A 25815-nucleotide genomic window follows, 5' to 3' on the forward strand; every position below is an offset into this window, starting at 1 on the left:
GAGATTCCCTGGTCATCGGTCAGCGGTCAGCGGCTGCGGATGGTGGACTGGGGTCTTACTGTACGGTCAGCCCCTGCACTCACCGATTGACTGAGTGGGGTGAGAGGCGGCAAAGAAAGCGAAAAGCAACGCATAATAAATCCTAACGGTAGAAGTAATGAATAAATGCTTATCCGCGATCCACTGAACTCCACTCACTGCAGTAAATCTGTATTCAAAGCTGTATAAATTAATGTATTCGTGCATGCAGTTGAATGGCGCAATTATACTCGCAATCGGTAGCGCCAAAAAGAAAAAAAAACATCTCTTTTACAAACGGAAAAACTTTGATCCAAAACTGGGTATATTATATGAAAATACAGATTCGCAAATTGAAGAATATTTGTACGAATTAAAGATATTTAAAGGGAATTTTATTAATGCCGCATTTTCATTTTTATTTATCAGCTTATATAAGTATACAAACCAAATCCAAATCCGTATTTATTGAAAGGCTGCACTCCCAATCAGCTTTTTATGAGTCAACTTAAATTTAACGCTTGTTTGTAAACTCTTAATTTATTGTAGAGCCTTGTAGCCTTACGGCTAACAATAAACAGATCAATTTTACGAGAAGGAAATTTATTTTAATAGGTAGGCAAACCCTCCTTTCCCAACTCATACATGTCTGAATGTGGTCTTCTCGCATTAACTGGCCATCTGACCACGTGACACCCGGCGGATTGGGAAGGCTGTGAAAAATGCTGCTGTGTTTTTCTTGTAAATTGTAAAGTCAAGTCCCCGGGCGGGCATAACGCTTAAGTAAAATGTTCGCAAATTAAATGAAAATCAGCGGAGGCAAAAAATTGGCTCGTGACCGTCGTGCCGGAGCGGATGTCCAAATGGCTGGCCAACTGGACAGGTGATGCTGCTGAAAGCCGGCGGCTTATCGCACCCGTCGTCGCTGATCCCATATAAAAGTTAATTAGCGTGAGATTTGTGCGAGCGTTTGGCGGTTAACTTTGATTAACGTCAATGCGGCGTCAAAACATGCTATAAAAACCAAAACCAACAGAAACAGCACCAACATGGCTAACAAGCAAACACAAAAAGCACACGCACACACCTAAGCGCAGTAAACATTTTCTTTTCGCTTTCTTTCGTTGTGAAAATTGCAATTTTTATTGCACAAAACCTGAGAAGGCAAACAACCCCCACGGCATGAAATAGAAAGTCTGCATTGGCCAAGTGCGAGTCGCGTTCTTAACAGCAAAAACAAAAAAAAAACAGCCAAGAAACAAATAAAACCGAAAGTTAAGTGGCCTTAACCCGCCAGAGTTTTTCGCACTCCAAGAATTTAGAACGCTCTTTGGCCGGTTTTATCGTTGCGGTAGGTTGTTGGCTTTTTATATACTTTCTCCGGGAAATTTCACACACATTTAAGCCGCAACGACTTCCATGAACCGAATGCAGCTGGCTGCTGCGATTACTGCGGTTGTTGTTTATTAAAATGCTATTCTTCTCTTAATTTTCTTGTTGTGGCTGTCTTTTGCTTTTATTTGACTTGGACCCCACCGCAAAGTGGCACAGAAAAACTGTGAAAAATCTTTTTGGCCAACTGGGAAAAATGCAGGGCGTGGCGACGCTGCCAACTCAAAAACTCGCCGCGGGCCAAAGGAAGCAGACAAAGTTGCAGCCGATCTTGCTGCTGCGATTACTGTTGCTACACGCAAACTTGACTTATTTTCTAAACATTTTAAAATTTGGGAAAAGTCTTGGATTTAAAGAAGCAATAACACTTAAAGCTTTGACCGGGAAAATATCTGTAATTTTAATGAAAATATTTTGCACGTTCACCGAACTATTAAAATCAATGAATTTATTATAATGAAAACAAAAATATTATATGGCTTAATCAACAATATAATCATTAATAATAGTTCACTTGGTTTAAAGCTCTTATAATCAAAAAATTCTATAAGATCCTTTCAATGTTATCATAAAAATATTCACAGATATCAGAGGTAGTTCCAGATCATTTATATATTTAATGGTTAAGAAAGAACTCTTTTTTTACGGAAAACGCAAACCGATTTTTTAAAGTGCACTTCGGTTGGCCTTGCCCGCGGAAAGCCGTTGGCACGCAGAGGAAGGAAGACAATTGGAATTGTTTCACATGCGCATGCGCAGCTCCGCAGATACTGGCATTTGATATGGATACATATGTGTCTGACATCGCACATTGTACTTAAGCAGGCACAGATGCAGTTACTCGTGGGCCACGGATGCGGATGTTTTTTGGACTGCAGCTGGTGCTGCTACACCCGCATAATAAGACGAAAATCATATGCTGGGAAACTCCAGGGCTCGAATAATGTCCCAAGTTTGATGGACATTTTGACAGGTCGACTTAGCATGGAATACAAACAATGATGCACATTAGTCACATTGCTCGGCGAGTGGCATTTGGAAAGGCGAGGAAAGGAATCCGATATGAAAGTGTCCAACGAACACAACCAAGGGGATCACATTCACGTCATGTAAACGTGTCGAACAATTTTCAATTTATTCACGTTTAGATGCAAAGCGATTTATGTGGTGTTATGCAGACATTTCTTGACATTGAGAAATTTGATATGAAACAGCAATATAAATGTATTCCAAATATGAATGGAATAAGAACACAACTTTATGGTAACCACATTACTATTGAATTTTGCTTACTTTTGTTTTGGAAATACTCACAAAAACATAAAATCAAACCTTCCATCTTAGCTTTCCATTCTTCTAAATAAAAGTATTGTTTTCGCTCACAACCCTTAAACAAATTGTTGCAAACTTTTTTATGGACACAAATTAAATGACCTCTGCGGCAAGTATAATATGTACAATATTTTCATCAGAATTCAAAGGACAGCCGCTTTTCAGGTTCACTGCCTCTCGGGGAAATCCCATAAATTTCCACTTGGTTTGGGACATTTATGACGGCTCCCCGGCGGCCAGTGAACCCAAAACGCTTTGGTTCTTCATTGTTAATCGAACGATGCCGACGCGGAAACAAAGCTGTGTGCAAATAAATACTCTTGCGCACCCGAAAGTACTTAATGCAAATCGATGAACTGCCCCTGGAAAAACCCAGTACCTTTCCACGGACGCTGGGCAGTGAAAGTGGCGTGAAAAAGAGGCGGCGCCGACGAAATCAAAATCTAAGTGAGTGGCCCAGAAAAAAAAACGCGGGTAGCTGGGCATGGATACCCATTCCGAAGTGCCGACACTTAAAGTGTGAAGCTGGGCCAGTGGCAAGTTGGCAGCAAGTAGCCGGCTTGGCTATTAGTGGGAAATGTTTGTGGCCGCCGGGCCATTAATTTGGCAGTTTATTAGTCGAAAATCGCTTTCCGACCCTCTGGGTCCGGCTCATACTCCTTTTAATGTGCGCCTGCCACATAAACCGATCGCCAAGCGAAAGCCCCCCAAAAACAAGAATCTAGAAAATGCATTTTCTCCCATGCTTCTTTTTGTTTTTGGCTAAAAGGTTTTGTTTTCATAGCAGCAGTCAAGCCGCAAAAAAAGCCACAATTATGCAGCACAGCTTTAGCTTTCCTTTCCCTACGCCAATCGCATGTGTGGAATCTCGTTCTATCAGATACAGATGTACATATCTGTAGATACATTTTTGTTGTATATATATTATATTTTGCTTACCAATTTGCCATCATGCGATACAACCCACCTGAATGAATGCCTTTGAATATCCCATGGACACCCTCGCTACCATTTGCATTACATAAAAAATGGCCATTGGCCACCGTTTAAAGGCTGGCAATGACTTTCTTTACGGCCCAAACTCGTTCTTGAATGGCGAAAACTGCTAAAAGCCAAATTGAAATTAACGTGTCAACGGCAACGGCAGCCAGTTGCAGAAATGGTCAAATGCCAAAAAAAGCGAACTCCTACCAAAAACCACTAATGCAACTAATATGTTTGGCCATAAACAACGAAAGCTACGGCTGGAAAAACAAGTCGCAACCCGTTGGAAATGCCTTGGCCTCGCCTCCGCCTCGCTGCTGGGCGCCTTGGTTCATTGAGGAGTGCTGCTGCCAATGATCTTGACGGCAGTGGAGATGACAGCCTGGCTATTTTCGAGTCAAATTGGTTTATGATACATTTATATTTCTTTATTCATATAATGCTAGCTCACAAAACCAATTTTTGACACTAACAGCAAGCTATACAGCTTTAACTTTAATATATAGAATATATTGTTTAAGAAAATAATTATATTACTTTATAGCATAGTACATTTGATACAATTTTTATGTTAGCTAATTACTGTAAAATAAATATATAAATAAATTTTGAAATATAATGAAAACTCATATAACACATTACCTTTAACGTTTATGGTCTCAAAATAATAGACATCAGATAATCGACACTATGCAGCTAAATTCACTTCGGGCTGTGGAAAACTCAAGTACCAGCACTGACGCACGCTTTTTCCCCAACGCCGTGGAAAACCGAGTGGGAAAAAGAGCCAGCACGAGCTGGGGGCCCGAAGTCGCCGCCGACGAAGCCGAGGAAAATCAAATTGCGATCAACAGGCCGTTGAGCGAGCGCAGAAAGACAGAAAGAAAGAAAGAAAGGTCTATAAAAGAACAAAGCGCGCCAAGGCTCGGCATCAGTTTGATTCGAGCTAGCAGCCAGAGCAAGTGGCTCCCAGTGACTCCCAGACAAGGATTTGTGGCCGAAGGACTAACCACCCACCCACCTGTGTGTAGCACCTGTCGCGCGGTGTGCCGCGAGTGTTGTTGTCGTTAGCCGGGAAAAGTGTGAAAAGTGCCTTAGAATGATATTCAAGCAGTGGCCCTGGCAGGCCCTCATCAGCCTGCTCTCCGTGTTGTTCCTCGCCAGCAGTTGTGGGGCGGCCACCGAGCAGCTGGGCAGCCCGCCCAGTCCCAGCCCATCCCAGAGCGCCGGGGCACGGACCCTCCTCAGGGTCTACGACGAGTGCACCCGCGCCGAGGCCGGATTCGTGCCATGTCTGAAAAAGAAGGCCATATCCTTCATCGACCGCCTGGCCCCCATCGACGCCATCAACGTGGCCGAGGGCATCAAGCTGGTGCGCCTGGAAACAGCTCCCCGTCCGCCGGCCGCCAGCGAGAACGAGCTGGAGTCCTCGCTGCCCCGATCCGGCAGCGACCGAGATGCCAAGCTCACCAACATGCTGATCGAGCGGCTCAGCTACTTCTTCAACGGGCACTCCCTGCAAGTCAGCTTCCCCAAGCTCACATCCGATGAGATTGGACGCGGACTAGAGGAAGGTAAGTGGGCTGGGTGGGATTAAGGGTTACACTGATGGTAAATACCGAAAAACACTTCGGTTTTTAACCAATGAATCGATTTTCATATAACACATTGCCTGTCAGCCTGTCAGCAGATTTTCGTTTAGAAAGCAGTTACTGATTACTAATTTAAAGTAGCTCAACTTTTATTGTTTTACCACTGCCATCAATGAGGGAAATGAATATTTTTCGTAACAGCAAAAGCTTCATCTACGTTGTTTATTTTCTCCAATTAGTATCGCAAGTATGTTATTTTACCCTACTGGCTAAATAGCCAGTGATAACATCAGATCTCCTGGCCTCTGTCCCCGAATTGCCTGCAATTAACCCAAGATTTCTTGGGTAAACAAATCGATCCACCGCACAGCGCCAATCATCACTTTCTGGGGGCGGTCTAATTGCGGTTACCGCTAATACCCCAGTATTCATTGCGCGTAACAGTGACATAATTTGACTCCGGCTATGACTCTGGCCATATCGCCGGCAATTTCCAGGTGCTTATTAGAGCCGAGAGAGCCGTGATAGTGGTCCAAAGCGTGTGTTTATCTCGGGCTGGCAGTGACATTCGCAACTGCATCGTCAGCAACCGCTGGCTGGCCCACTTCCTGGCTTATCATTTCTGCATTGTATGTAAACAGGGTGAGTGGGCTGGCCGGGGGGGCGGAAGAAATGGGTAGAAAGGCGGGAAGGAGGGAGAGGTCACATTGTACTGGCTCTGGGAAAATGCGCAATTGTTTTTAGTTTTCGTTATTTTATAACGCGCACACGAGAAAACCCGTTGAGCAACTCAGGACTGACCCAGAAACCTTAACAACGACATCAGCCAGACAGACGGTGGCGACAACGTCGAATATAAAATGTCATGCCAGAATTTCGTGTTGTCCAAAAACAGCCGAAAAACATGGCATGCGCTGTAGCTTTGCCACCACGAATCTAAGCCACTCTAGATTTAATTGTCAAGTCAAAATGCATTCAAAAATTGTTAGAAAATCGAGAAATTAGAGAGCACGTACATCTTTATTTAAAAAATATATATTCTTATATTATATTATTTAAAAACAATTATATTAGATATTATTAAAAAATACCTTATATTTACGAAAAATTATATTTGAAGTTACTTAGCAATATCTCCAGTATACGTTTTCCCCAACCTTGAGACCAAGTAACTAAACCCTAAAAGGGCAGAGTAGGACGCTCTAAAAGCAAAAACTAAGCCATGTCTAGATGACATGACCATGTCAAATGCAATGAAAGTGGCGACCACGTTTCTCCGGCGAGGCCACGAGAAACAACTCCTCGACTAGGAGGCCAGTGGTATTGGCATTTCCATTTTGAATGCGGGCTGTCGTCAATTACAAATTACAAATTTGACACAAGCACTTAGGCAGCATCCACATCAAGATCGCAATGCAGGCGATGCAAAGAAAAGTGAACTTACTTTCACGCCTCATGAAGTTTTTCTTTTACTTTCAAATCATTGATCAAGATTTTTAATCGATGCGAGGAGCTAGAGTCAAGTTGGCCAACACTTTCTCAATGGCACAGCCGTTTTTGGCTAATACTGGCTCGATCGACTGAGATGCCTGTTTAAATCTGGTTATGACTTTCCGATCATCGATCTTTTGGGCAGCATTAGTCGCCATTTTCATTTCCATTTCCATTTTCATGTCCATTTCCATTTCCATGTCCATGGACGTGCCCATGTCGAAATGCAATTTTACCAAACAGCCAGCCAGGCAAGTGAAATCGCCCGCAGTGTCCCTAATGAAGGCAGCAAAATGAAAGCCACACACGGTGCTGGCAATTCGGAATGCCAGAGCCTCTTTCAAAAGGCGTCTGAGTTTTCCCTGGGAAAATATTCCCATGCAGCCTTTGGTTAATTGAGCTGGCACTTTCACCGTTTCTCCAAATTTGCAGGGGTGCCATCCAAATACCATATCAACTTGGAAGATCTTCTGAGATTCAGATACTCGAACTATTGTTTTTGCATGCATTTCCTAGCGTCATTGTTTGTTTTTACTCATCTTTAAATAATCTTTTAGATCACATTATTATTTAAAATACTATATGAATGAAACCACAAATTAACAAATTATCCATATCTTTTGCAGGCCGTGGTAAAATGAAGAAGATGATGGGCATGATGATGATGGGCATGGCCATGAAGATGATGGGCATGATTCCGATTGCCATGGGTGCGCTCTACATCCTGGCGGGCAAGGCACTGATCATCTCTAAGATCGCCCTGCTCCTAGCGGGCATAATCGGGCTGAAGAAGCTGATGTCCGGCAAGTCGTCAGGCGGCAGTTCTGGCTGGTCCTCCGGAGGCGGCGGAGGAGGCGGTGGCTGGTCATCCGGAGGCGGCGGCGGAGGTGGCGGTGGCTGGGACCGACGATCCCTGACCGAGGCCCAGGAGCTGGCCTACCGAGCCCACCACCAGGAGCAGGCGGCCCACGCACAGAGCCACCCGCAGCTGCAGCATCTGCATCCGAAAGCAGCTGCGCCGCAAGTGACCAAGTCGTAGGACGGAAATTCAGATAGATAGGAAAGAGCAAGAGGAGTGGAGGAGTGACCTAAGTGTTACATAGCTGCATTTATCTTGTGGATAAATCACGGACGGCGGACGGATTGTAATTAGATATACACATAACTCTCTTTTTGCACTTGCACTGCTGGGCAGAAAAGATGACTTGATGCACTTCCAACGGTTCACTCGACGCACTGTGGCACCTATGGGTACATCGGATGAAATGTATCTAGAACGTGCGTTCCCACTGGGCACTGCGGATTTTTTTATAATGATTAGTATTTGCTTTAATCGATTATGTTTTGTTTTATGTATCGCTCTGCCCTGCTCTGTTCTTCCAGCCGGGTTTACTGTTGCTGAACCCGGCCTCTGCATCTTTTTTTTTTCAACCTGTATCTGTGTATCTGCAACTCACTGTGCTTCAATTCCTATGGCTAACTGCACTTGCTGTTTTCAATTACCTCTCGTACTTCCGCTTCTGCAGCCTGCTTCCAAGTCCAACTCACTCCACTGGCGCACTTTGATTAACTCTAGCCTGTCTAACTGTACGTAGCCACTAGGTGTAATAATTTATTTAACTTTATTATTTATTTACCAGCCGTAAGTGTAAATCGCATGTAAGCAGCAAAGTTTTCAAAAAACAGAAAAGCAAAAAAAATGTATACAAATAAAATCACTGATACCAAGCGAAGGGCAGGTTTCTCTCGTGTTGAAGGGGGGTGGGTGTGTGTGGGCCAGACTAAAGATACTCGACCAATATCATAAGCTTCCTGTAACCATTTGCCGGAGACTACTTCCGCTTGCCTTGGCCAAATCCCAATAAAACTTGGCCAGCTCCAGCTTCCATTAATTCCACTTGTAGTGTCCCAGGGTGTTTGTCCCATATTCGGCAACCTTATGGCCCACGTTTATTGCCCTGGCCCAAACACACAAGACAAGACAACGGAAATTTAAGCGAAGAAGCAAGTTGGTCCACAGTTCAGCTATGTAAGGAGGAACAAGGAGGAAAGTTTGCTTGTGCCAGTAAAAGAACGAGAATTTCCCCTTGACTTTAATCATAACTGAACGCACCAGGAATTTCTAGAGGGAACCATATAATGAATTACGCAAAATGAATCATCATCCAATTAGTGGGGTTCTGAGTCGAGTAATGGATGTTGCTTGCATGTGAAAATCTGTGGGACTGAGTTACGTAAGTTAAAGCTGTTGGCCAAATCAACTTTAATTAAGGATTCAGCTTGTCATTGTGTTTCAGCACTTGTAACCCGGAAGCTTGTTAAGGCGTCCTTCATTCAAATTGCCCAACGGCTGGCAGTATTGCCAATCAATTCCGCATTTTACATAACAAACATATATATGTAGAAAAAACACACGATTAAAGAATAAAGTTAAACTGTCCCTTCTCCCATAACGACGCATTTAAAATGTATTTTTTTTTACCTGTCAATACAAAGAGAGAGGCAAACCAGAATTTAATTTAAATGAACGAGATCGATATTGAAACCTTATCAGTTTGTTCAATGAATAAATTGTCGAGCCTCTTACAAAATTAACTAATTATAACCATCTTGATTTCAAGGCTAATATTACACAAACATTGTGGGAAGTTATAAATAGTTATTGAGTTTATCTTATGAGCAGAATATTAAATTTTTTATACGTAGACCTTATAACCTTTGGTTTATAACGAATATTTTAAAGGAAAGAAAAATCGGTATTTTCTCTGAACTAGGAAGTCTTTACATTTTTTCATTTTTTACTCAAGCTAAAAAACATTTGCAACTGTGAAACGCACTGGTTGATTCAAACCTGGAAAAAAAGCTTTTTTGCATCAATTTTTTAAGCAATTTCTTTTAAATTTTTTAAAAATTCCCCACTGAACAGTTAAGTTCGCTCCCAGAATAGTGACTTCCTAATTTGGGTCGCAGAGCACCCTAGAAATTCGAGATACTTTCAAGAAAATTTCTCACCAGAATTGGAACACCTTCTTAATGTCCAGAAATGAAGTGCTAGAATTAAATTAAATTAAGTGAGCCAAATTTTACATGGAATATCATTTCGTAGCGTTTTTAAACTAACGTTCTAAACCCAAAATCTAAAACCCTCCACTAAGAAACATTTGCCATCCGATTTCAATTTGTCAATGGGCAGAAACTTGCATCTTTTGTGGAAAATTCTTTTTATAACAATTTATATAATTTATTTAAATACGATCTTTTTAACGCTCAATGATAGAGTTGGCTAAGAAGTTCACAAAATATTAAAATAAATAAGCTGCGGTTAATGCATATTATGAAATACAAATAAAAAAGACAAAAAAACCGGATGGCCATAAAACCCATTTAATAGCTGCGATTAAATCTCAGCGTATGCAGTATAATGGCTTCTTCTGAAGGTAAAATTAGCCTTCCATTAAAAATAAACACATCAAGTTTTAAAAGTCCGAATTAAAGTTAATTTAAAAGTTGATATTGGAAAATATCGATAACTAAGGCATTCTGCTTTACAGACATTATGGTAATTGGAGATTGTGTCCCATACTAATATAGAACCATCGAGAATGGAAATAATTATTTGTTACAAGGTAAAAAAAAAGCTCTTTATTTATTTAAATAAGATTTATTTTTGCTTCATTTGTAAGTTCGCCGCAGTCTGCGGATCATCTCAAACTAGTTTCGCTAACTTGGAAATAACTGGCATTAAAAGATTCGGGTTACTTGGCTACGGAATGTTTTTTTTTTCAGGTACATAAACGAGTTTATATCCGGACTACATCTACATGGAGAGTGGTTCATCTGATCACTTCGTCTTCCACCATCCGGACTGACCACCGTAGCCACCAGCGTAACTGCCTCCGTAGCTGCCGGAACTCCAGCCACCTCCACCGTATCCACCTCCGTAGCCGGATCCGGAATCGGTGATCACTTTAATAATTTTGACAGTGCTGCCACCTCCGTATCCACCTCCGTAGCCACCTCCGTAGCCACCTCCATAGCCACCTCCGTAGCCACCACCGTGTCCACCTCCGTAGCCACCTCCGTAGCCACCTCCGTAGCCACCTCCGTAGCCACCTCCGTATCCTCCGCCGTAGCCACCGCCAGCTCCGGAATCGGTAATCACTTTAATGACCTTCACGGTGCTCTCGCCTCCATAGCCACCACCTCCGTAGCCGCCGCCGTAGCCACCACCGTATCCGCCGCCATAGCCACCGCCACCACCGCCCTTGAGCAGACTGAGGAGACCGGCGTTGGCGGTTGCCAGGATGGCTGCCAGAGCCAGAAGACATACAAATACCTGTAGGATATCAGTTTGTGTTTAATCCTTTCAAGAATCATTTTCTCAGGCAATACTTACTTTCATCGCGGACTGCGAACGCTCGAGAAGCACAAGTAGAACTAATGCCAAAAGCCAAATTCGCTTTCGATTTAAAGCTGCCTGACTGACCAAACCCCATCAAAGGTGGCTTAGTGAGTGGCTATGTGTCGCACACGCTTCACTTCCCTCCAAAAACAAGGTCTTTTGACTCATTATAGTGACTCCGAAATTAAGCAACAACTTGTGCAGCGCTCTGATAAAAGCCGGTGTGGCCGGGAAGATTCCCGAAATCAAATTTATGATTTCCATTAAAGCTGGGCGTAGGAAGAGTTTTGCGTTGAACTAGTTTTACGGCTGAGTTGACCGGGTTGCCAACAAGAATTGCCAATAGAATGCAAGCTGTCGTACAAAATCAAAATTTAAATAAAAAAGAAGACAAAACGGAATTAAAATGTTAAATCGTTGAAAACAAAAAATGCAGATCATAATACAATGCGATTTTATATATTACGAACTGTAATTGTAATTGTTTTACATACACTTACATCTAATTAAATGTGCTATTGAAGATTTTTATAAATAATGTACAAAAACATGAAGTCAATTGAAATAAAGAAATATTGAGCACATATTGAGTTAAAGAAACATAGAATATGATCTCAGTGTACAAATCGTCCAAAAAATGCAAGACTGTTGTCCCAGTTGTTAGCTAATCATAGTCCCCAGTCGAAAAAGCAGTCACATGCAAATTAGGCAAAATAAAAAATAAATGCTTTAAATATCTTTAGTTTGATCCACGCCTGATCATCTGTTGGCAGCATTCTCATAACACACATGAGAAAACCAAACAATGTCAAATGAAATACGGGTTTCGGACGCGTGCAGACAATGAAAGAAATAAGCTACAGTCACTCTCCATTATATTCGTAAGCCATCCGAATGTGGTCCTTTGGACACTATCAATCATGGCTAGCCGTTAATGGTCAAGCTCTGAAAGACATTTCAATTGCCATTCAGTCTAAGCCACAATTTGCGCCTGCAAATGGCCCACAAGCCCCCATTATCACATAGGCTCTTTCACTTATTCAGTACCATAATTCCATCCCATACATCATTCTGAATGCGGATAATGGAAAAACAAAGCCCGAACGGAACTCGAACCGAGATGTGGGCTGCATTCGGCTGAGGATTGCATTGAGATTTATCCCAAACTCTGGCTCTAGTTCGGAAATGACATCGCCTGTGCTTAGATAACACTCTCATAAAAATGTTGGTAATAAACACAGACGCAAATATGATTTTTTTGTTGCCGTATAAAGTATATATTTTCTTGATCAAGCTATATAGGCTATATAGCCATGTCCTTTTGTTTGTCTTGTGCCTTGTTTTCATTGCAGGTAGTAAACAATCGAAACGGTTCGAATCTGATAAGACAAGGTATACTATTTAAGATACTTATTTTCTCGCGACTGTCTTTTCAAAGGTAAGCCCAAAAGTAAGCTTTACAGAAAGGCTTAAGTTGCGCAAACCGTTGAAAAGTCGGCCATATTCGTAGCCAACTTGTAAAAAAGTTAAATGGTGTCGCCCAACAGTATGTAAAGGGAAGGAAAAGCAATAAGTTAAGTGCAACGTTACAGAGATTGCTGCAAAAAGTCAACCTCTTTCGCCCACCGATTCACCTCTTAGTGCCCATCATCCACTTGGGGAAGATTAAACACACGGCGGCGAGGTGCACACCCCGCTGGCATCTGGTGGCAAATTCGGAGAGGCAATTAGCACGCACGGACCTGCAATTACTCGAATTTACCCATTGGGTACACTTTCCCAGGGCCAGAAACCTATATAGAATAGTGCAACAAGTGCAAGGCCACCAGTTGGACTTGTGGCTGCGAACGTGCAACAGGGCATCAAGGTGGCAAGGTGGTGAAAAGTGAAAACAGCCGAAACTCGCCTTTAAAGCATTGTTTTCTAATTAAAACCGACATGCCTGAATGGGCTTAGAAGCACGTGTTGTGCTCCCTGGAGCGTTAATCTTCGATCTGCCAATGAGACGCCCACTTTTCATCAGTGAAAATTTACATAAGTGGAAATTGGGAAGTGGACGGTGGTCGGTTACCTCCACCCAATCCGGTTACGCCTGACGGGCTAACATTCTGCATGTGTACACTCCCAAAAGCGTTCATCAACAAAGTTTCAGATACTAATAAGACAATTTAATAACTAAGGTAGTCAAACCTTACTTTAATACTTTACATTACCTTAAGTAATAGTAACAATATAGGTTAAGTATAAATCAAATAGGTTAAATAGAATCAAAGAGTTTTCTGAACCTGATTATGTTACTCAAAAACCCGGTTTTATATAGGTTTTTGAGTTATTTTAAATGAATTTAAATTTTAAACCCATTTTAACTGCCCTATTTCTCTTCGTGTGGGCCAGGTAAAAGTCTTGATTGTGAAAATCTATCTGGGGGATCAACTAGGCGCTTGACCGCAAGCAAAAGCCACAGCATTTTTCGGCGAAAGGCCGTAAAATCGCTCGACCAGAGAGCACCATAAATTGTCGAATGGCCCGTAGAATTTGGTCTACAAAGATCTCGGAACACTCACCTCCTCACAGTTCAATTCTTGACGGCGTGCGGAGTGCGTGTGTGAAGTGGCAAGCCCAGCCGAAGGATCCGCAGGAAAATTGAATCAACAATGTGGCAGCGACAGGTGTTGGTGCTCGGCATTTGCGGGCTCATAACAATGGAGGTGGCGAGGTGCAGCGCCAGTCGCTTTAATGGCGCCACTTCCGCCGGCAACCAGAACCCGCAGCTAAAGCTGGAGATGAATGCTTGGCAGCCTTTCACCCAGCACAACAATTGGCTCATCCTCCAGGCGACAGCACCCAGTTCCATGCAGCCGGAGCGAGCGGAGATCCGGGAAAGGCGAAAGGAACCGGAACGACTTCCTGTCAATTTCTACGCCTACAACCATCGCTATAACGAGAGCTCTACAACGCCGGGCGGAAATTACAAACCGAATCCTCCCAACGATCCATCCAGCTATGTTCTGGCCATCAGCCAGCAGATGCGGCGGGGCCAACTCCTCCGCCAGCTGCCAAAAGCGGAGGATGTCGAGCCGGAAGTTCAAAAGGTGGCTGCGACTTTAACCCACCCGGTTAATGGTGATGACGATAATAATCAAGATGATGAAAACAGAATCCTTCCCGGGGGACCAGGAGATGGCGAACAGGCGTCGCTCCGGGGCGCGGAATCCTACTTGGAGCCCTTTGAACGCGCCCTGGTGAAAGTGCGCGACTTCTGCGACGCCCTAAGAAGCGTGATTAGCGACGAGGCAGGTGGGTAAATTTAATGAAAACTTTATTAAATGTGGTCTAAATCCAGGAACAGCACATGGATTAAAGCGAATTTTTATTACGAAATTGGAGTGCACAACAACAAGAATATTAACTAAACAAAACTGGAATTGTTTTCCTTGTGAATTCAAATAGTAAATAAACTGCTGCCGAAACCTTAAAGTAATCTTGCACTTCCAAATTTATTCCTGGCTTTTCAGATGAGTTTCCATTATAAAAAACTATTTTCAAACTTTTACTATTTTGAAAAACGGGGGTATCTGAAGTTTTTACAAAAGCTTTTCAGTAAAGTATAATTATAAATATTTCAAAATTATAAAAACTAGCCAAGCAACTACGTTTAGCATCAATTAACCATATACAATATTTTAGAAAGTTATGTTGTGCCAGCACTAAAATATTTCAAAAACATCAATAATAATGTTTTTAAGTACATTATTATTAGACATCTAATGGGTTAAGTACTCTTACTATACTCAATAATTTTCTCCCTTTTCATGGTTGACTTAGCATAGGAGTTTTAAATTCAATGATTCTTGATTATTTTCCAATCCAACCCATGCGGTCATGCAAGTGACAAGCAACCATAACCTCGGGGCGGCTGTGACTGACCATCTAATTACGTGGCTAACTAGTGTTTCCGCTCCTCCAATCGCAGATGAGACGGGTTCAAATAAATTGGATGCCACCGCAGGAGAAGGAGCAGCCGCCGCACAGCCACCAGGTGCAACTTCAAAGGAGCTCCTGGTTCAAGGTCGCTCTCAACGCCTGGCATCTGCGTTATCCGAGGGCCGCAAGCTCAAGAAGCTGAAGAAGAAGATCCAGAAGCTGTTTTTCCCCCTGCTGATTGCCTACAAGCTCAAGTTCCTCACCCTCATCCCGGTCCTAATCGGCGGACTCACGCTGCTCGTAGGCACCACGGGCCTGGCCGGCTTCTTCTTCGCTCTCTTTACGGCTGTAATGAGCCTGAAGAGCTCCGGAGGTGGCGGCCATGCCAGCAAGTCACTTGTCTTGAAGAAGCTCTGATGAGTGCCGCCTTAAAACCCATTCAAATTACCTATTTGGGTAGAGTTGGCCAACTGCTCGACCAGCATTGAGTTGTCCGGTCGGTCGGTGGCTATAAGCAAGTGACGTCGCCGATTTTCAGCGATAACAACGACGCGCCCGCAAGTGAAATGAAGTATGTAAATAACAACAAAATCACCCATTAGTGAATTTTAAATACTCTGTCTTAAATACTGCTATCTTAGACACGGTCTTTAATATAAATGACAATTATTTGCAGCTCCATAAGATATTAGAGCTTTACGAAAACTACTATTTCTTTTTTAGCCTTTTAATTTATGAAAACATTTTTCTTATGTTAAACACAACACGGTTTGGTTTAAGGTTTTTCTCTTGCTAAAGTCAAATTATTTTATTTTTGCATAGATGGGCTGTTAATTGTAAGTATTTATTGATCTTAAAATTTTAAGATTTGACGAACAAGTCTCTGTAAACTATAAGATGATCGATCTTGACGACTTTAATTATATTTTACTGAGCATTAGGAACCATATTCTTCCTAAATTTTTACTAATTCGATCCACTCACCTATTTATAAATTAATATGCAAAAATTATAATATTCTCTATTTCTAAGTTATTTTTCATAATATTCAGGACGTGCTTACCGTTAAATTATTGTCATGTAAATTCAGTACAAAACCTAAAAATAAATCTTAAATTAATTTTATGTGTACCCAAGTAATTAAACACTTAGAACCCTTAAAGGGAGACGCATTAAACGGTGTTTCCAAATTCCCAATAATATCCATGCAGCGTAGTGTAACTTAAAGCAGCAACCGGATACCAAATACAAACACCGCTGACACCCGAGCTGCGATACATTCCGCAGACACTTTGCAGTTGGTAAGTCAGGGTTTTGGGCATGAAAAGTGACGACAGCAAACGCGTTAACGAATGTCGACTGCTGACTGCGATTAGTTCCGAGACACGCGCTTGCATTTGAATGTCTTTGGACGCCCACTGAATATATAGAGTCTATACTCGTAGTGGAGCTGGCACACAGGGCCAGAGTTACACATGTGCGGGCCAGCCAGATGATAAGTCCATTTGTCTCGTCTGGGCCACGCCTAATTCAGTTTGGACGTTATTCAATTTCCCGGCCAACCTGTGCTTCCATCTAGGCAACTTGTGTAATTGCAGAAGCTGTCTTCGCTGCCACCCTAATATTGGTGAAATTTAATTAATCCTATTACATTACATTATATACATTGCAGGCCATCAGCCAGGGGGCGTTGTCGGAAATTTACATAAACATGGGGCTCACGGAAAGCCTTTAAATGGAATCCAAAATATTCTCAAGGACTTCCATGTTAATGACCATGTTATTAATGAATTTTTAATATCATTTTCATTGAGTCTGCTCTGGACACACAAATTTGATTGAATTTTGCGGCAGCGTACAGTGGTTCCCATTGTATGGGGAAAGCGGCCAAAAATACTTTAGTTGAGGTAGACACTTGAAACTTAGCACAACATTTTCTTATTTTTGTATATGAAAAAATCAGCCGGATCGGACCACTATATCATATAGCTGTCATATGAACGATCAGTTTGAAATTAAGTGTTAGTATGTACAACTTTTTTTTTCAATTATTTTGAAACGAAAACTTCTACATAAGAAATTACCGAGACGGGATCGACTACGGAACCGAGTACTAAATATACTAAATACCATTATTTATTATACGAATGCCTTCCATTGCAGAGTAATGTCGATTTATAAGGTTTTTTATTGACTTTAGGGACAGCTTCACTTGCAACTTGCTCACGCTGCAATAATATATTGATATCAAGCTGTCTCTTTCGATGCTGTTCTAGAAGCGGAATAGCTAACCAATTATTTGGACAATTTGGACATTGATTTTTTTATTTTTGGCCTATGGGGGAACCACTGTGCAGCGGTAGGTTCATTTTAAATCGAAATATTAACTTTAATTAATAAGGCAAACAATGTGGGCTTAATTGCGGGTGTTTTTAAGTTTAGATAAATAAAGACTTCCAAAAATAACTTTTAATTGCACATCTTATGCTAATCCAATTTAATGCAATAGTATAACTTAATGGTAGGTATAAGTAGGTATGACACTAAATCTAAATGAACTTCTGCGTTTCCAACTTGTTTTTGACAAAAAAAAAGCAATTGCAGAGCATTTCCCTCAAAATGCTTTTCCGTGCACCAACTGCATAGAAATGGAAAAACCTGGCTGCCAAACAAAAAGAGCAAGTGAACCGAAGCGCACCGAGAAAATGCCTTCCGACGATAATGAAGAGTTTTTACTTGTTGATGGTGATGGTCGGAGCAATTGACCCCCGACAAGAGCGGTGCACACAACCCAGTAACAAGCACAGTAAACACAGTTACAGTGAAACGTCGGCGGTGAGCCGTTCATTAAGGCAGGGAAAATTTAATGTGTCCGTTCACGCTCAAGTAAAACTGAATCGGCGGTGCAAAACAGAATCAGCGAAACCAAGTTAGAACACTTGGGAAAAATCAGAATCATAAATCACGAATGAAATTATTCAGCTCTGGATGTTCGAGTATTTACCTTAAAAGGTAAGATAATAGATAAAAATCGAATGAATTAATGAATTTTTGATCAGCAGTACTTTTTATGAAATATGCTAATAATCGGCATATCGGATGTAATCGGATTTACAATGCTGAATAAAATTACTCAATATAGAAATTTTCGTCAACTAATGACTTTCTTTCAGTGCAATGGAGAAGCGATAGCGGTACAGAGTGGCCATCAATTGGCCAAGAATATACAGATACCCAATTGAATCAAAATGCAGCGGAGTGCAACGAAGAGAGTGCCCCATTAGCAGTAGTCTGCAGTGGGCGCCCACTTTTGATCAGTCGTCTGAGAACGGTGCAACGGTGTAAACATGTTCAAGTCTTCGATTTCAATCGCCGTTCTTCACCTGCTCCTTCTGGTGTCCTTTGGTGGAGCTTACACCCTACCACCGGTGGTGCAGATGGGTGGTGCAATCGTGGCCGCCGTGGAGCAGGACGCTGAGCAGGAAGCTGCCGCCGAGGAGCGGCAGCGAGTCGAGCGTCATTGGCTATCGATGGCCGAAACGCAGTTGCACAGCCTGATCACAGACGATTTGAGCCCCGAGGAGGTAAACAATATGCTGGAGACCTGGTCTACCGAAGGTAGGTTAAAGTCATCTTCCTCATATATAGAAAGTTCTTTCTTAGTGCACTTTACAATTTTCCCTGACTTACATTTATCTTTGATCTTCATAAACCTTCCCTTCTCATGAAGGGACAAATGGGTCTATCCTAACTCGCCTATGATTAAACTTCCACTATAACAATATATTTATTTTCTTTTTCCGTAGGTCGCGGTAAACACAAAAAGCAAAAGAAGCTTATGAAAATGGTGTATCCGCTTCTGGCTGCCGTTGCCGTTGCCAAAGTAGTTTTGCTACCCTTGATCCTGAAATGGCTGACGGCGCTTTCGACCTCATCGTTCGTCATGGGCAAGATTGCATTGGTCACATCCGGTATTTTGGCTCTGAAGTGGATTTTGTCTGGAGGACATGCACACGATCGCCTGGAGATAATTCACTCTCATGCACCACTCGTTAAAGGATTACACGCCAGTGATTTATCCTCCAGCGGAAGCAGTTGGATGCCCATTCGACAGCCCTTTATACCACTGGTCTCCAAAGACCCTAACTTGTACAAGCCATTTTTATAGGTTAGTTAGAAACGAAAGTGAGCGTGAGGAAAACAAAAATAATTTTATTTAAAGTACCAAAACTCAATGCCTGTTACATGTTTCGCAAGTGAAGGGCAACTCTAAAATATACCGCAGCACTTGGTGCAGAAGAATTAATGTAAATAGCAAATGTTAATGTAGCGTTAATTTGAAATCATATCTCATCATATTACTACAAACATCAGTTTTCCGGTATAGTGTTGGCCAATTGACAAATAGGGCCACGTAACTCCCAGCTTCATCAACGATTAATTAGCACATGACTCGCCCGACTTTGACGACGTTACGTAGCCGACCCGTTGACGAATTCAGCAGCGTACACGCAGCGCGAAAATTAACAGCACTGCGGTTCCGTTATGCACAAAACGGTTTATTGCGCATGCGCACCGTCGGTCAGCCCTCAAATCCCATCAAAACCCAAACCATCGACCAGTGACCAGAGCCAAGTCAGCAATGTCGTAGCTTTGGCTGCGTTACTTCCGCAAGTGCCTGTTGCAATAACCGCCAACAATCGACTTATGTAAAGAGCACGACCGAAAACCAAAGTCAACAAACAGGTTGACACAAATCAATCATCGGGCTGCAACCGGTGCAACAAAGAGCAACGATTCACGACATGGGTGGCCCAAAGTCTTTAACTCCAGGAGTGGAAGATGAAATATGGACAACTACAAAATTACAAATAACAAAAAATGAAAATATCACTACCATATTAAACGAAAATAAGATATAAATAGGAACAAATCAATACAATTTCATATATTTTCATAAAATTAAACTACATTGAAAAAAGTAAAAGAACGCTATTATTGAAATCCTAAATTATTATATACCCGGTTAGTCCAGATATTATAGTTCTCGAGAACTCGTCGTTCATATGGACAGACAGATGGACAAATATAAGCAAGTGTTTAATTTGCCTTGCTAGTGATTCTGAGTAATAATATTTATATCTTAAACCTTATATCAACATTAAAAGTTTGCACTTAAGAAATCATTACTCATTTTCCAGTTATGCTCATGAAGACAAAAATAGATCAAATACAATCATATTTATATTTAATTGTTAGATTATTAGCAAATAACTACTTTTGAATCAGTTTAAGATGGAATTTATTATCATTTGGCCATAAATGCTGATCCAAAAAGAGGACCCCATTACGTGCTAAGGCGTCGTGGTTGCCTGAATTGATGTTAGCAGCCTACGCAAATCGCGCCTCCGTTTCCACGCCCCAAGTGAAAGTTGTAGGGCGCCCAAAGCAAATAGACAATTGCAAGTGTGGCAGGGGCGGTCCAAAGATACATCAGCGGTTGGAAGACACGAGATACAAGACAGCAGATACGCGACCCCGGTATGCGCATGCCTGTCGCGTATCTAACAGATCGATCAACAACAGGGCGTATCTTTCTTTCTAAGTGAGACGTTGAAAGTGAAGTTGAGACCGGAGAGCTGGGCAATTAAACTGAAAAGGAAAAGGCGATGGCGGTGGGGAAGGGGAAGGGGAATGCGAAGGGAAGCCGCCGGGCGGTCTTTGTCATCGCATCTCTACCTTGGCTATTAACAACATTCTCAGCTTCGCTGACTGCGCAATGTTTGCGGCTCTCACGAGATTACTTAACCAGGCCATTTAGCATAGACACCGCTTCGTATTTGTTGTCTGCGCATTTGTGTCATCAATTTCACTTTCTTTTGGCCCAGCCAGATGGGTTAAACAAAGCGTTGATACTTAGGCCTGAGCTCGGACTAAAAGTGATCCCACAGGCGCACTTTGTCATATTTTTTCAGCAGGCAAAAATGGGTAAAAAAACGAAAAATAATGGCAGGTTTGGGAAGACGAGATTTAAAATACCCTTGTGGTCTTAAATTATTTATTTAATTCATAAAAGTTGTGTGAGAGCTACTTCTTACTTTGCAAGTTAAGTTCATCTTGTTACAAGCTTAAATTAATGCAGAAAAGTGTATTTTTCTATAACTCACTTACTCATTGAATGGAATATTAAAGTCATATAATATAATCGACTTTGTATGCCCGACAAGTTTCATACAAGAATAAATAAAGTGAACAATTTAAAAAATTCCTTTGGGGTGTCCAATCATGCGATGAGCTGGAGTACCCCTTGCTAGAGTATAAATAATATATATAAATGTCGCCGTCCCAAAAATGGCAAGTGCCCTAGCTCTCGTGGCAAAGTGAATTGAATTTGTTTTGGCTTTGAACCGCAGTGTGCCCGCAGGTAATGGCTATGAATTTTTTAAATGAAAATAGCATAACTAGCGCCGAACCAAAGAAACCGTTGAGATACAAAAAAAAACGTTTACGTTTATATATATGCGAGTATATGTATATGGATATATCCGCTCAATGCATGGAAAACGCTTTATGTTGGCGCTGCACTTTCTCAGCCGAGCGACAATGACAGCAACGACTACGCACAATATTGACATTTCATATTTGCGCAAATGAAAAGAAAATCAATTTCACCTGATGGCATTTCAGCGCTTAACCCAAAAAGCTTAAAAAGACATAATTTGGCTGTGGTTCGGATACTTTTGTGTTTGCAGATGGGAATAAATTATGTGTTTGCGGCGGATGACGAAATTCGTGTGGCTGTATCTGTGCTTCGCAAAGATACAAAAGCATCCCCAATTTAAGAATTCCTTGAACTTGGGTACCAAGGGTAAGCTGTACCAGCATTTTAAATCGCTAGGAGTAGAAATCAATAAAAGACTTGCCAAGGCACGTTATATACACCATTACCCCTGAAAATACTTTAAAATATTTAAGTAGCAGAATTGTTTAAGCTTCACTCCTTAAACAAAGAGCACAGAGCTGAGTAAAAAGTTATTAAAACAAACACAACTCCTTCTCATGCAAATTTCGTGTAGATAGCCTTTCATATACTGGAGTTTTCCTACTTGGCATATTAACGTTTATTTCAATTTTAATTTCCATCAAATCATTGGAAGAATGTTTTTGATATCTTGAAGGCTCATGTTCAAGGCTTAGAGTTCACACAGTACACAACGGCTGCCAATTCCAACTATTTTGCCATTTTGGCATTCGACTCGAACGAAATAAATTTCTATCTCTTACCCAATACAAGCTGCGTGTAATTTTCCCTGCTCCGCAGATTTATTTCTCCCCCATTGCGTTGGAATTCCAATAATGCCGCTGGCATTCCGTTGGCTGATATTCGATGAAAACACACGCAAATGGGTCAGTAGAACGTACGCTGCCCAAAAATTTAAAAAAACGAGCCTGCAAAGCCTCGAAATTCGAAGCGATTCGAGCCGGCTAATTTGAAAAGCAAACACACATGGGCCGAAAGAGAGCTCGACGGATAGCCAACCTGCCACACCCACATGGCCAAGTGGGAGGAAAGCGGCTATCGATTTATGGCAACTTGTTGCCGGCTAATTGAGCGACGGCCAGCAACAAATCGCAAACCGAAAAGCGCACAAATGAAACGGAGCTAATTGACTTTGTGTAAATAATAAATGCCCAACAGGCTGCTGTCAGAAAGGCATTAACAGGGGGGTAAGGTTTCGCAGAAAAAATCTTGGGAAATTTTATCACAGAGAAATATTAGTCAGCCTAATAAATATATTATATAAAAGAATGCATTGTTTAAGTATTTAATTAGTAATTTGAGTTAAAAACTACCTCACTTTCACAATTACCAAAACACCAAATATTATTACTTTTATTTTAACATTTGAAATTGCTATCAAAAACATCATGCAGTTTAAAATTTGTGTATCTTATAATTAAAAATTTCGCAGAAATTCTTAACTTACCATTTTGGAAAGACAAACATTTTACCTTAAATTACCTATATTTGTTTGTATTAATATTTGATCAAAATGGTAATTTAGATTAAAATTTTATGATTAACAAGATGAGGTCCTTTAAAAACACTTTTCTAAAAATGTACGTATCGAAATAACGATACTTTTTTTTATGTGCAACAGTGACAGTTCTTGGGGGCAGAAACCAAAAAGCCGCAACGAAGAAAAGAGAAATTGTTTATTGATTGGCATTTAGAAATTTTGTTTGATTTGACAGTTAGGCGGGTAATAAAACCCGACACATTATTGGCTGCGCGTTGGAGGTCCCCGGGCATTTATCCGTCGATCCATCCGGTTTAGCAGTGAGCACTGCAGATTGCAAAATTTTGGTTGGTTCGGTTTTACGCCGAAATTACATAACTTTCACTCACGAAAACGATGACGCGAATCGCCTGAATCGTATGAATGAAGGCGAAAAAGTGGATCGCGTATGAGCCAAGCCAATGGCATGTGGTTTATGATCATCTTCATCACCATGAATGAAATGCCGCCGCAGTGCAATCTGGACTCTGGGGAACTATGCAAATTGGCGCAGCAAGTGAATCATGGGGCGAAATATGCCCAATAAGGCATGCCTAGCACACTTTCTTTTTTTTTTTGGGCCGCTTTTGGCCGTTTTACGCGGCTAAAACAATAACCGAAAATAAAGGCGCGTCACTCATACGCAGCGTGTGACAAGCCGCCGCCCGCGGCTGGTTTGCCCAGCAACAATCAGCCGGCAATAACAATAACAATAAGCAAGACAACAAGCAACAGAAAAACAACAACAGCGCAGCAAAAAGGCGGGCAACAACATTGAGGGCAGGCAACATTTAGTGTCGCATTTCGTTGTAATATAAATGAAAGTGAGTGAGGCCGTTTCTTCCCCTCCGCTGAATGGACTGCCTTTAATAAGCTGCTGCGGGACAATAAAAATACAAATTTTGTTGCTGCCAAAAATTGAAGTTGTTTCGATTTTATAGTGGAGATCTTTTGTCGGAAACGCAAGATTTTACGATGCAATGCCGGCAGAGAAACTCGGCTAGCAACATAAATGGCCACAATGCAGGAGGCCGCGATAGCAGAACGTGACTGGGAAAATCATCGATGGCTGGATTGCTGGATGTCTGAATGGATGAATCATAAAATTCACACTGCCATTTGATGGGCTTTGCTTTGTAGAAATGTCTCAGGTCACTGGAGAAACTATATCGTTTGGGAATTGAGTGCAGATTTAGTCTTAGATATAATACATTTGCGTGTTGCTTGCAGAATTCCAAAGAAGGCAACGTTAAAATTCTGCCTGACCATTCTCACACTTCTTTTAGGTTTTCATTGGAAAAATTGCCTTTGAGATATAGATAGTGAATTAATACTGTCCTAAGGCATGCAAATGAAATTATCCTTGTCAGCTGAAAAAACCAAACAAGTGGGATATAAAATATATGTGGAATTAAATTCTAAAAACAGCAATTTATTCGTTACCTTATTTATTATTTTATTTTCAGTAAATAGCACATTCCTATCTTGTTCATTCTCAGTATAAGTATATGTGTGCTTTAAAAATTAGCTCCTTTACGAATCGATAATATAAAAGATAAAGGAAATGCTGTTTTAAACACCTGCCCCAAGGCTATTTATCATTCTCTCTGTTAGTGCAAATTCCTTTCAGCTTGTTATATAAATTCTCAATGACCTCCTGCTCCATCCACACAGCCAACCACTTAACTTTCAATTATTACCACATAGACACATTCGCCACACAGTCCAGTTCAATCATCGAAGTGCTAAACACTATTTCACCATATCCCAACAATAATAAAAACAACTACGGCAAATAAGACTGACCCATTTTAAGCCGGAGAAAGAGAAAAACACATTTTTGCGTTCATAAATGGGCTGCGTGAAATATACGGCAACCGGATCGGTTAAGAAGCGTCAGTAAATTAGCAAATATGTGACTTGGCCATTGCGAGAGTCGGATGAAAGCTGGGCGCAAACGCGAAGCCGAGGGCTCAGACCACCGGTAAACACCAGGGCCCCAGCTTCATTGAGGGCGTGTCCGTGGGGGCCCAAAGCCCATGCTCACGCTTCGACCACCTACACCGCGGGAAAATGCGGAGTCATTGCCTTTTTGTAAAAAAAAAACATTTTCTGTGTGACTTTTGATCTCAAGACCTTTAAAGCTTAATTGTGCTTTATGATGATGAGAAATTACTCTTTCTTGTCTTAAATATGAAATATTTTTTTTTAATATTTAAAATTATATATTTATGTTAATGTTTTCCCATTTCTCTTTGCTTAAATACAGGTGATCTTTAAAAGGGCAGGTATTGATAATACCTTTAACATGATTCATTCTTTGCCTTTTAATATCGAGGTAATTTGTGTAATCAACTAAATATAAGAACATGTTTACTGTTTTTTGTCAATAATGTCATTGTATTGGGGAGCACGTTATCCATTCAATCTTAAACACATGATCTCATAATACATTTTATAAATTGTGCCCAACTAGATTTCAATTAGCTTCTAAATGAGCACCACATTTTGGTTTCAATAATCTGAGACTTTTCGGGGTTCAAGACAACGCAAGGAATGCGGTTACAAGTGATTCCGTGGACCACCTCGGTTATGTAAGCCAGCTGATTTTTGTCGCCGT

General features: G+C 41.3%; 4 protein-coding genes and 1 long non-coding RNA gene across 5 annotated transcripts; 4 read left to right on the forward strand and 1 right to left on the reverse strand.

Annotated features, from left to right (window-relative positions):
- Positions 1 to 4632: 4632 nt before the first annotated feature.
- Positions 4633 to 8542, forward strand: LOC6726941. The gene is made up of 2 exons (XM_002102307.4): positions 4633 to 5300; positions 7436 to 8542. The coding sequence occupies exons 1-2, from the start codon at positions 4826 to 4828 to the stop codon at positions 7846 to 7848; spliced, it is 888 nt and encodes a 295-aa protein (XP_002102343.1). The 5' UTR covers positions 4633 to 4825; the 3' UTR covers positions 7849 to 8542.
- Positions 8543 to 10450: 1908 nt separating this feature from the next.
- LOC27209243 (ctenidin-1) lies at positions 10451 to 11314 on the reverse strand. The gene is made up of 2 exons (XM_039295370.1): positions 11206 to 11314; positions 10451 to 11145 (listed from the first exon to the last, which is right to left on the reverse strand). Exons 1-2 carry the CDS (start codon positions 11209 to 11211, stop codon positions 10651 to 10653), a joined length of 501 nt encoding a protein of 166 aa, XP_039151304.1. The 5' UTR covers positions 11212 to 11314; the 3' UTR covers positions 10451 to 10650.
- A 1135-nt stretch (positions 11315 to 12449) lies between these two features.
- LOC6726944 lies at positions 12450 to 16123 on the forward strand. The gene is made up of 2 exons (XM_002102310.4): positions 12450 to 14508; positions 15185 to 16123. Exons 1-2 carry the CDS (start codon positions 13866 to 13868, stop codon positions 15550 to 15552), a joined length of 1011 nt encoding a protein of 336 aa, XP_002102346.1. The 5' UTR covers positions 12450 to 13865; the 3' UTR covers positions 15553 to 16123.
- Positions 16124 to 16446: 323 nt separating this feature from the next.
- LOC27207341 lies at positions 16447 to 17608 on the forward strand. The gene is made up of 2 exons (XR_001600384.3): positions 16447 to 16723; positions 16808 to 17608. It is a non-coding gene; the product is annotated as an uncharacterized LOC27207341 (long non-coding RNA).
- An 849-nt stretch (positions 17609 to 18457) lies between these two features.
- On the forward strand, positions 18458 to 20213 carry LOC6726945. The gene is made up of 2 exons (XM_002102311.4): positions 18458 to 18753; positions 18942 to 20213. The coding sequence occupies exons 1-2, from the start codon at positions 18483 to 18485 to the stop codon at positions 19301 to 19303; spliced, it is 633 nt and encodes a 210-aa protein (XP_002102347.1). The 5' UTR covers positions 18458 to 18482; the 3' UTR covers positions 19304 to 20213.
- The last annotated feature ends 5602 nt before the right edge of the window (positions 20214 to 25815 follow it).

This window comes from Drosophila simulans, chromosome 3R (assembly GCF_016746395.2).
Source record: "Drosophila simulans strain w501 chromosome 3R, Prin_Dsim_3.1, whole genome shotgun sequence".
NCBI classification, from domain to species: domain Eukaryota; kingdom Metazoa; phylum Arthropoda; class Insecta; order Diptera; family Drosophilidae; genus Drosophila; species Drosophila simulans.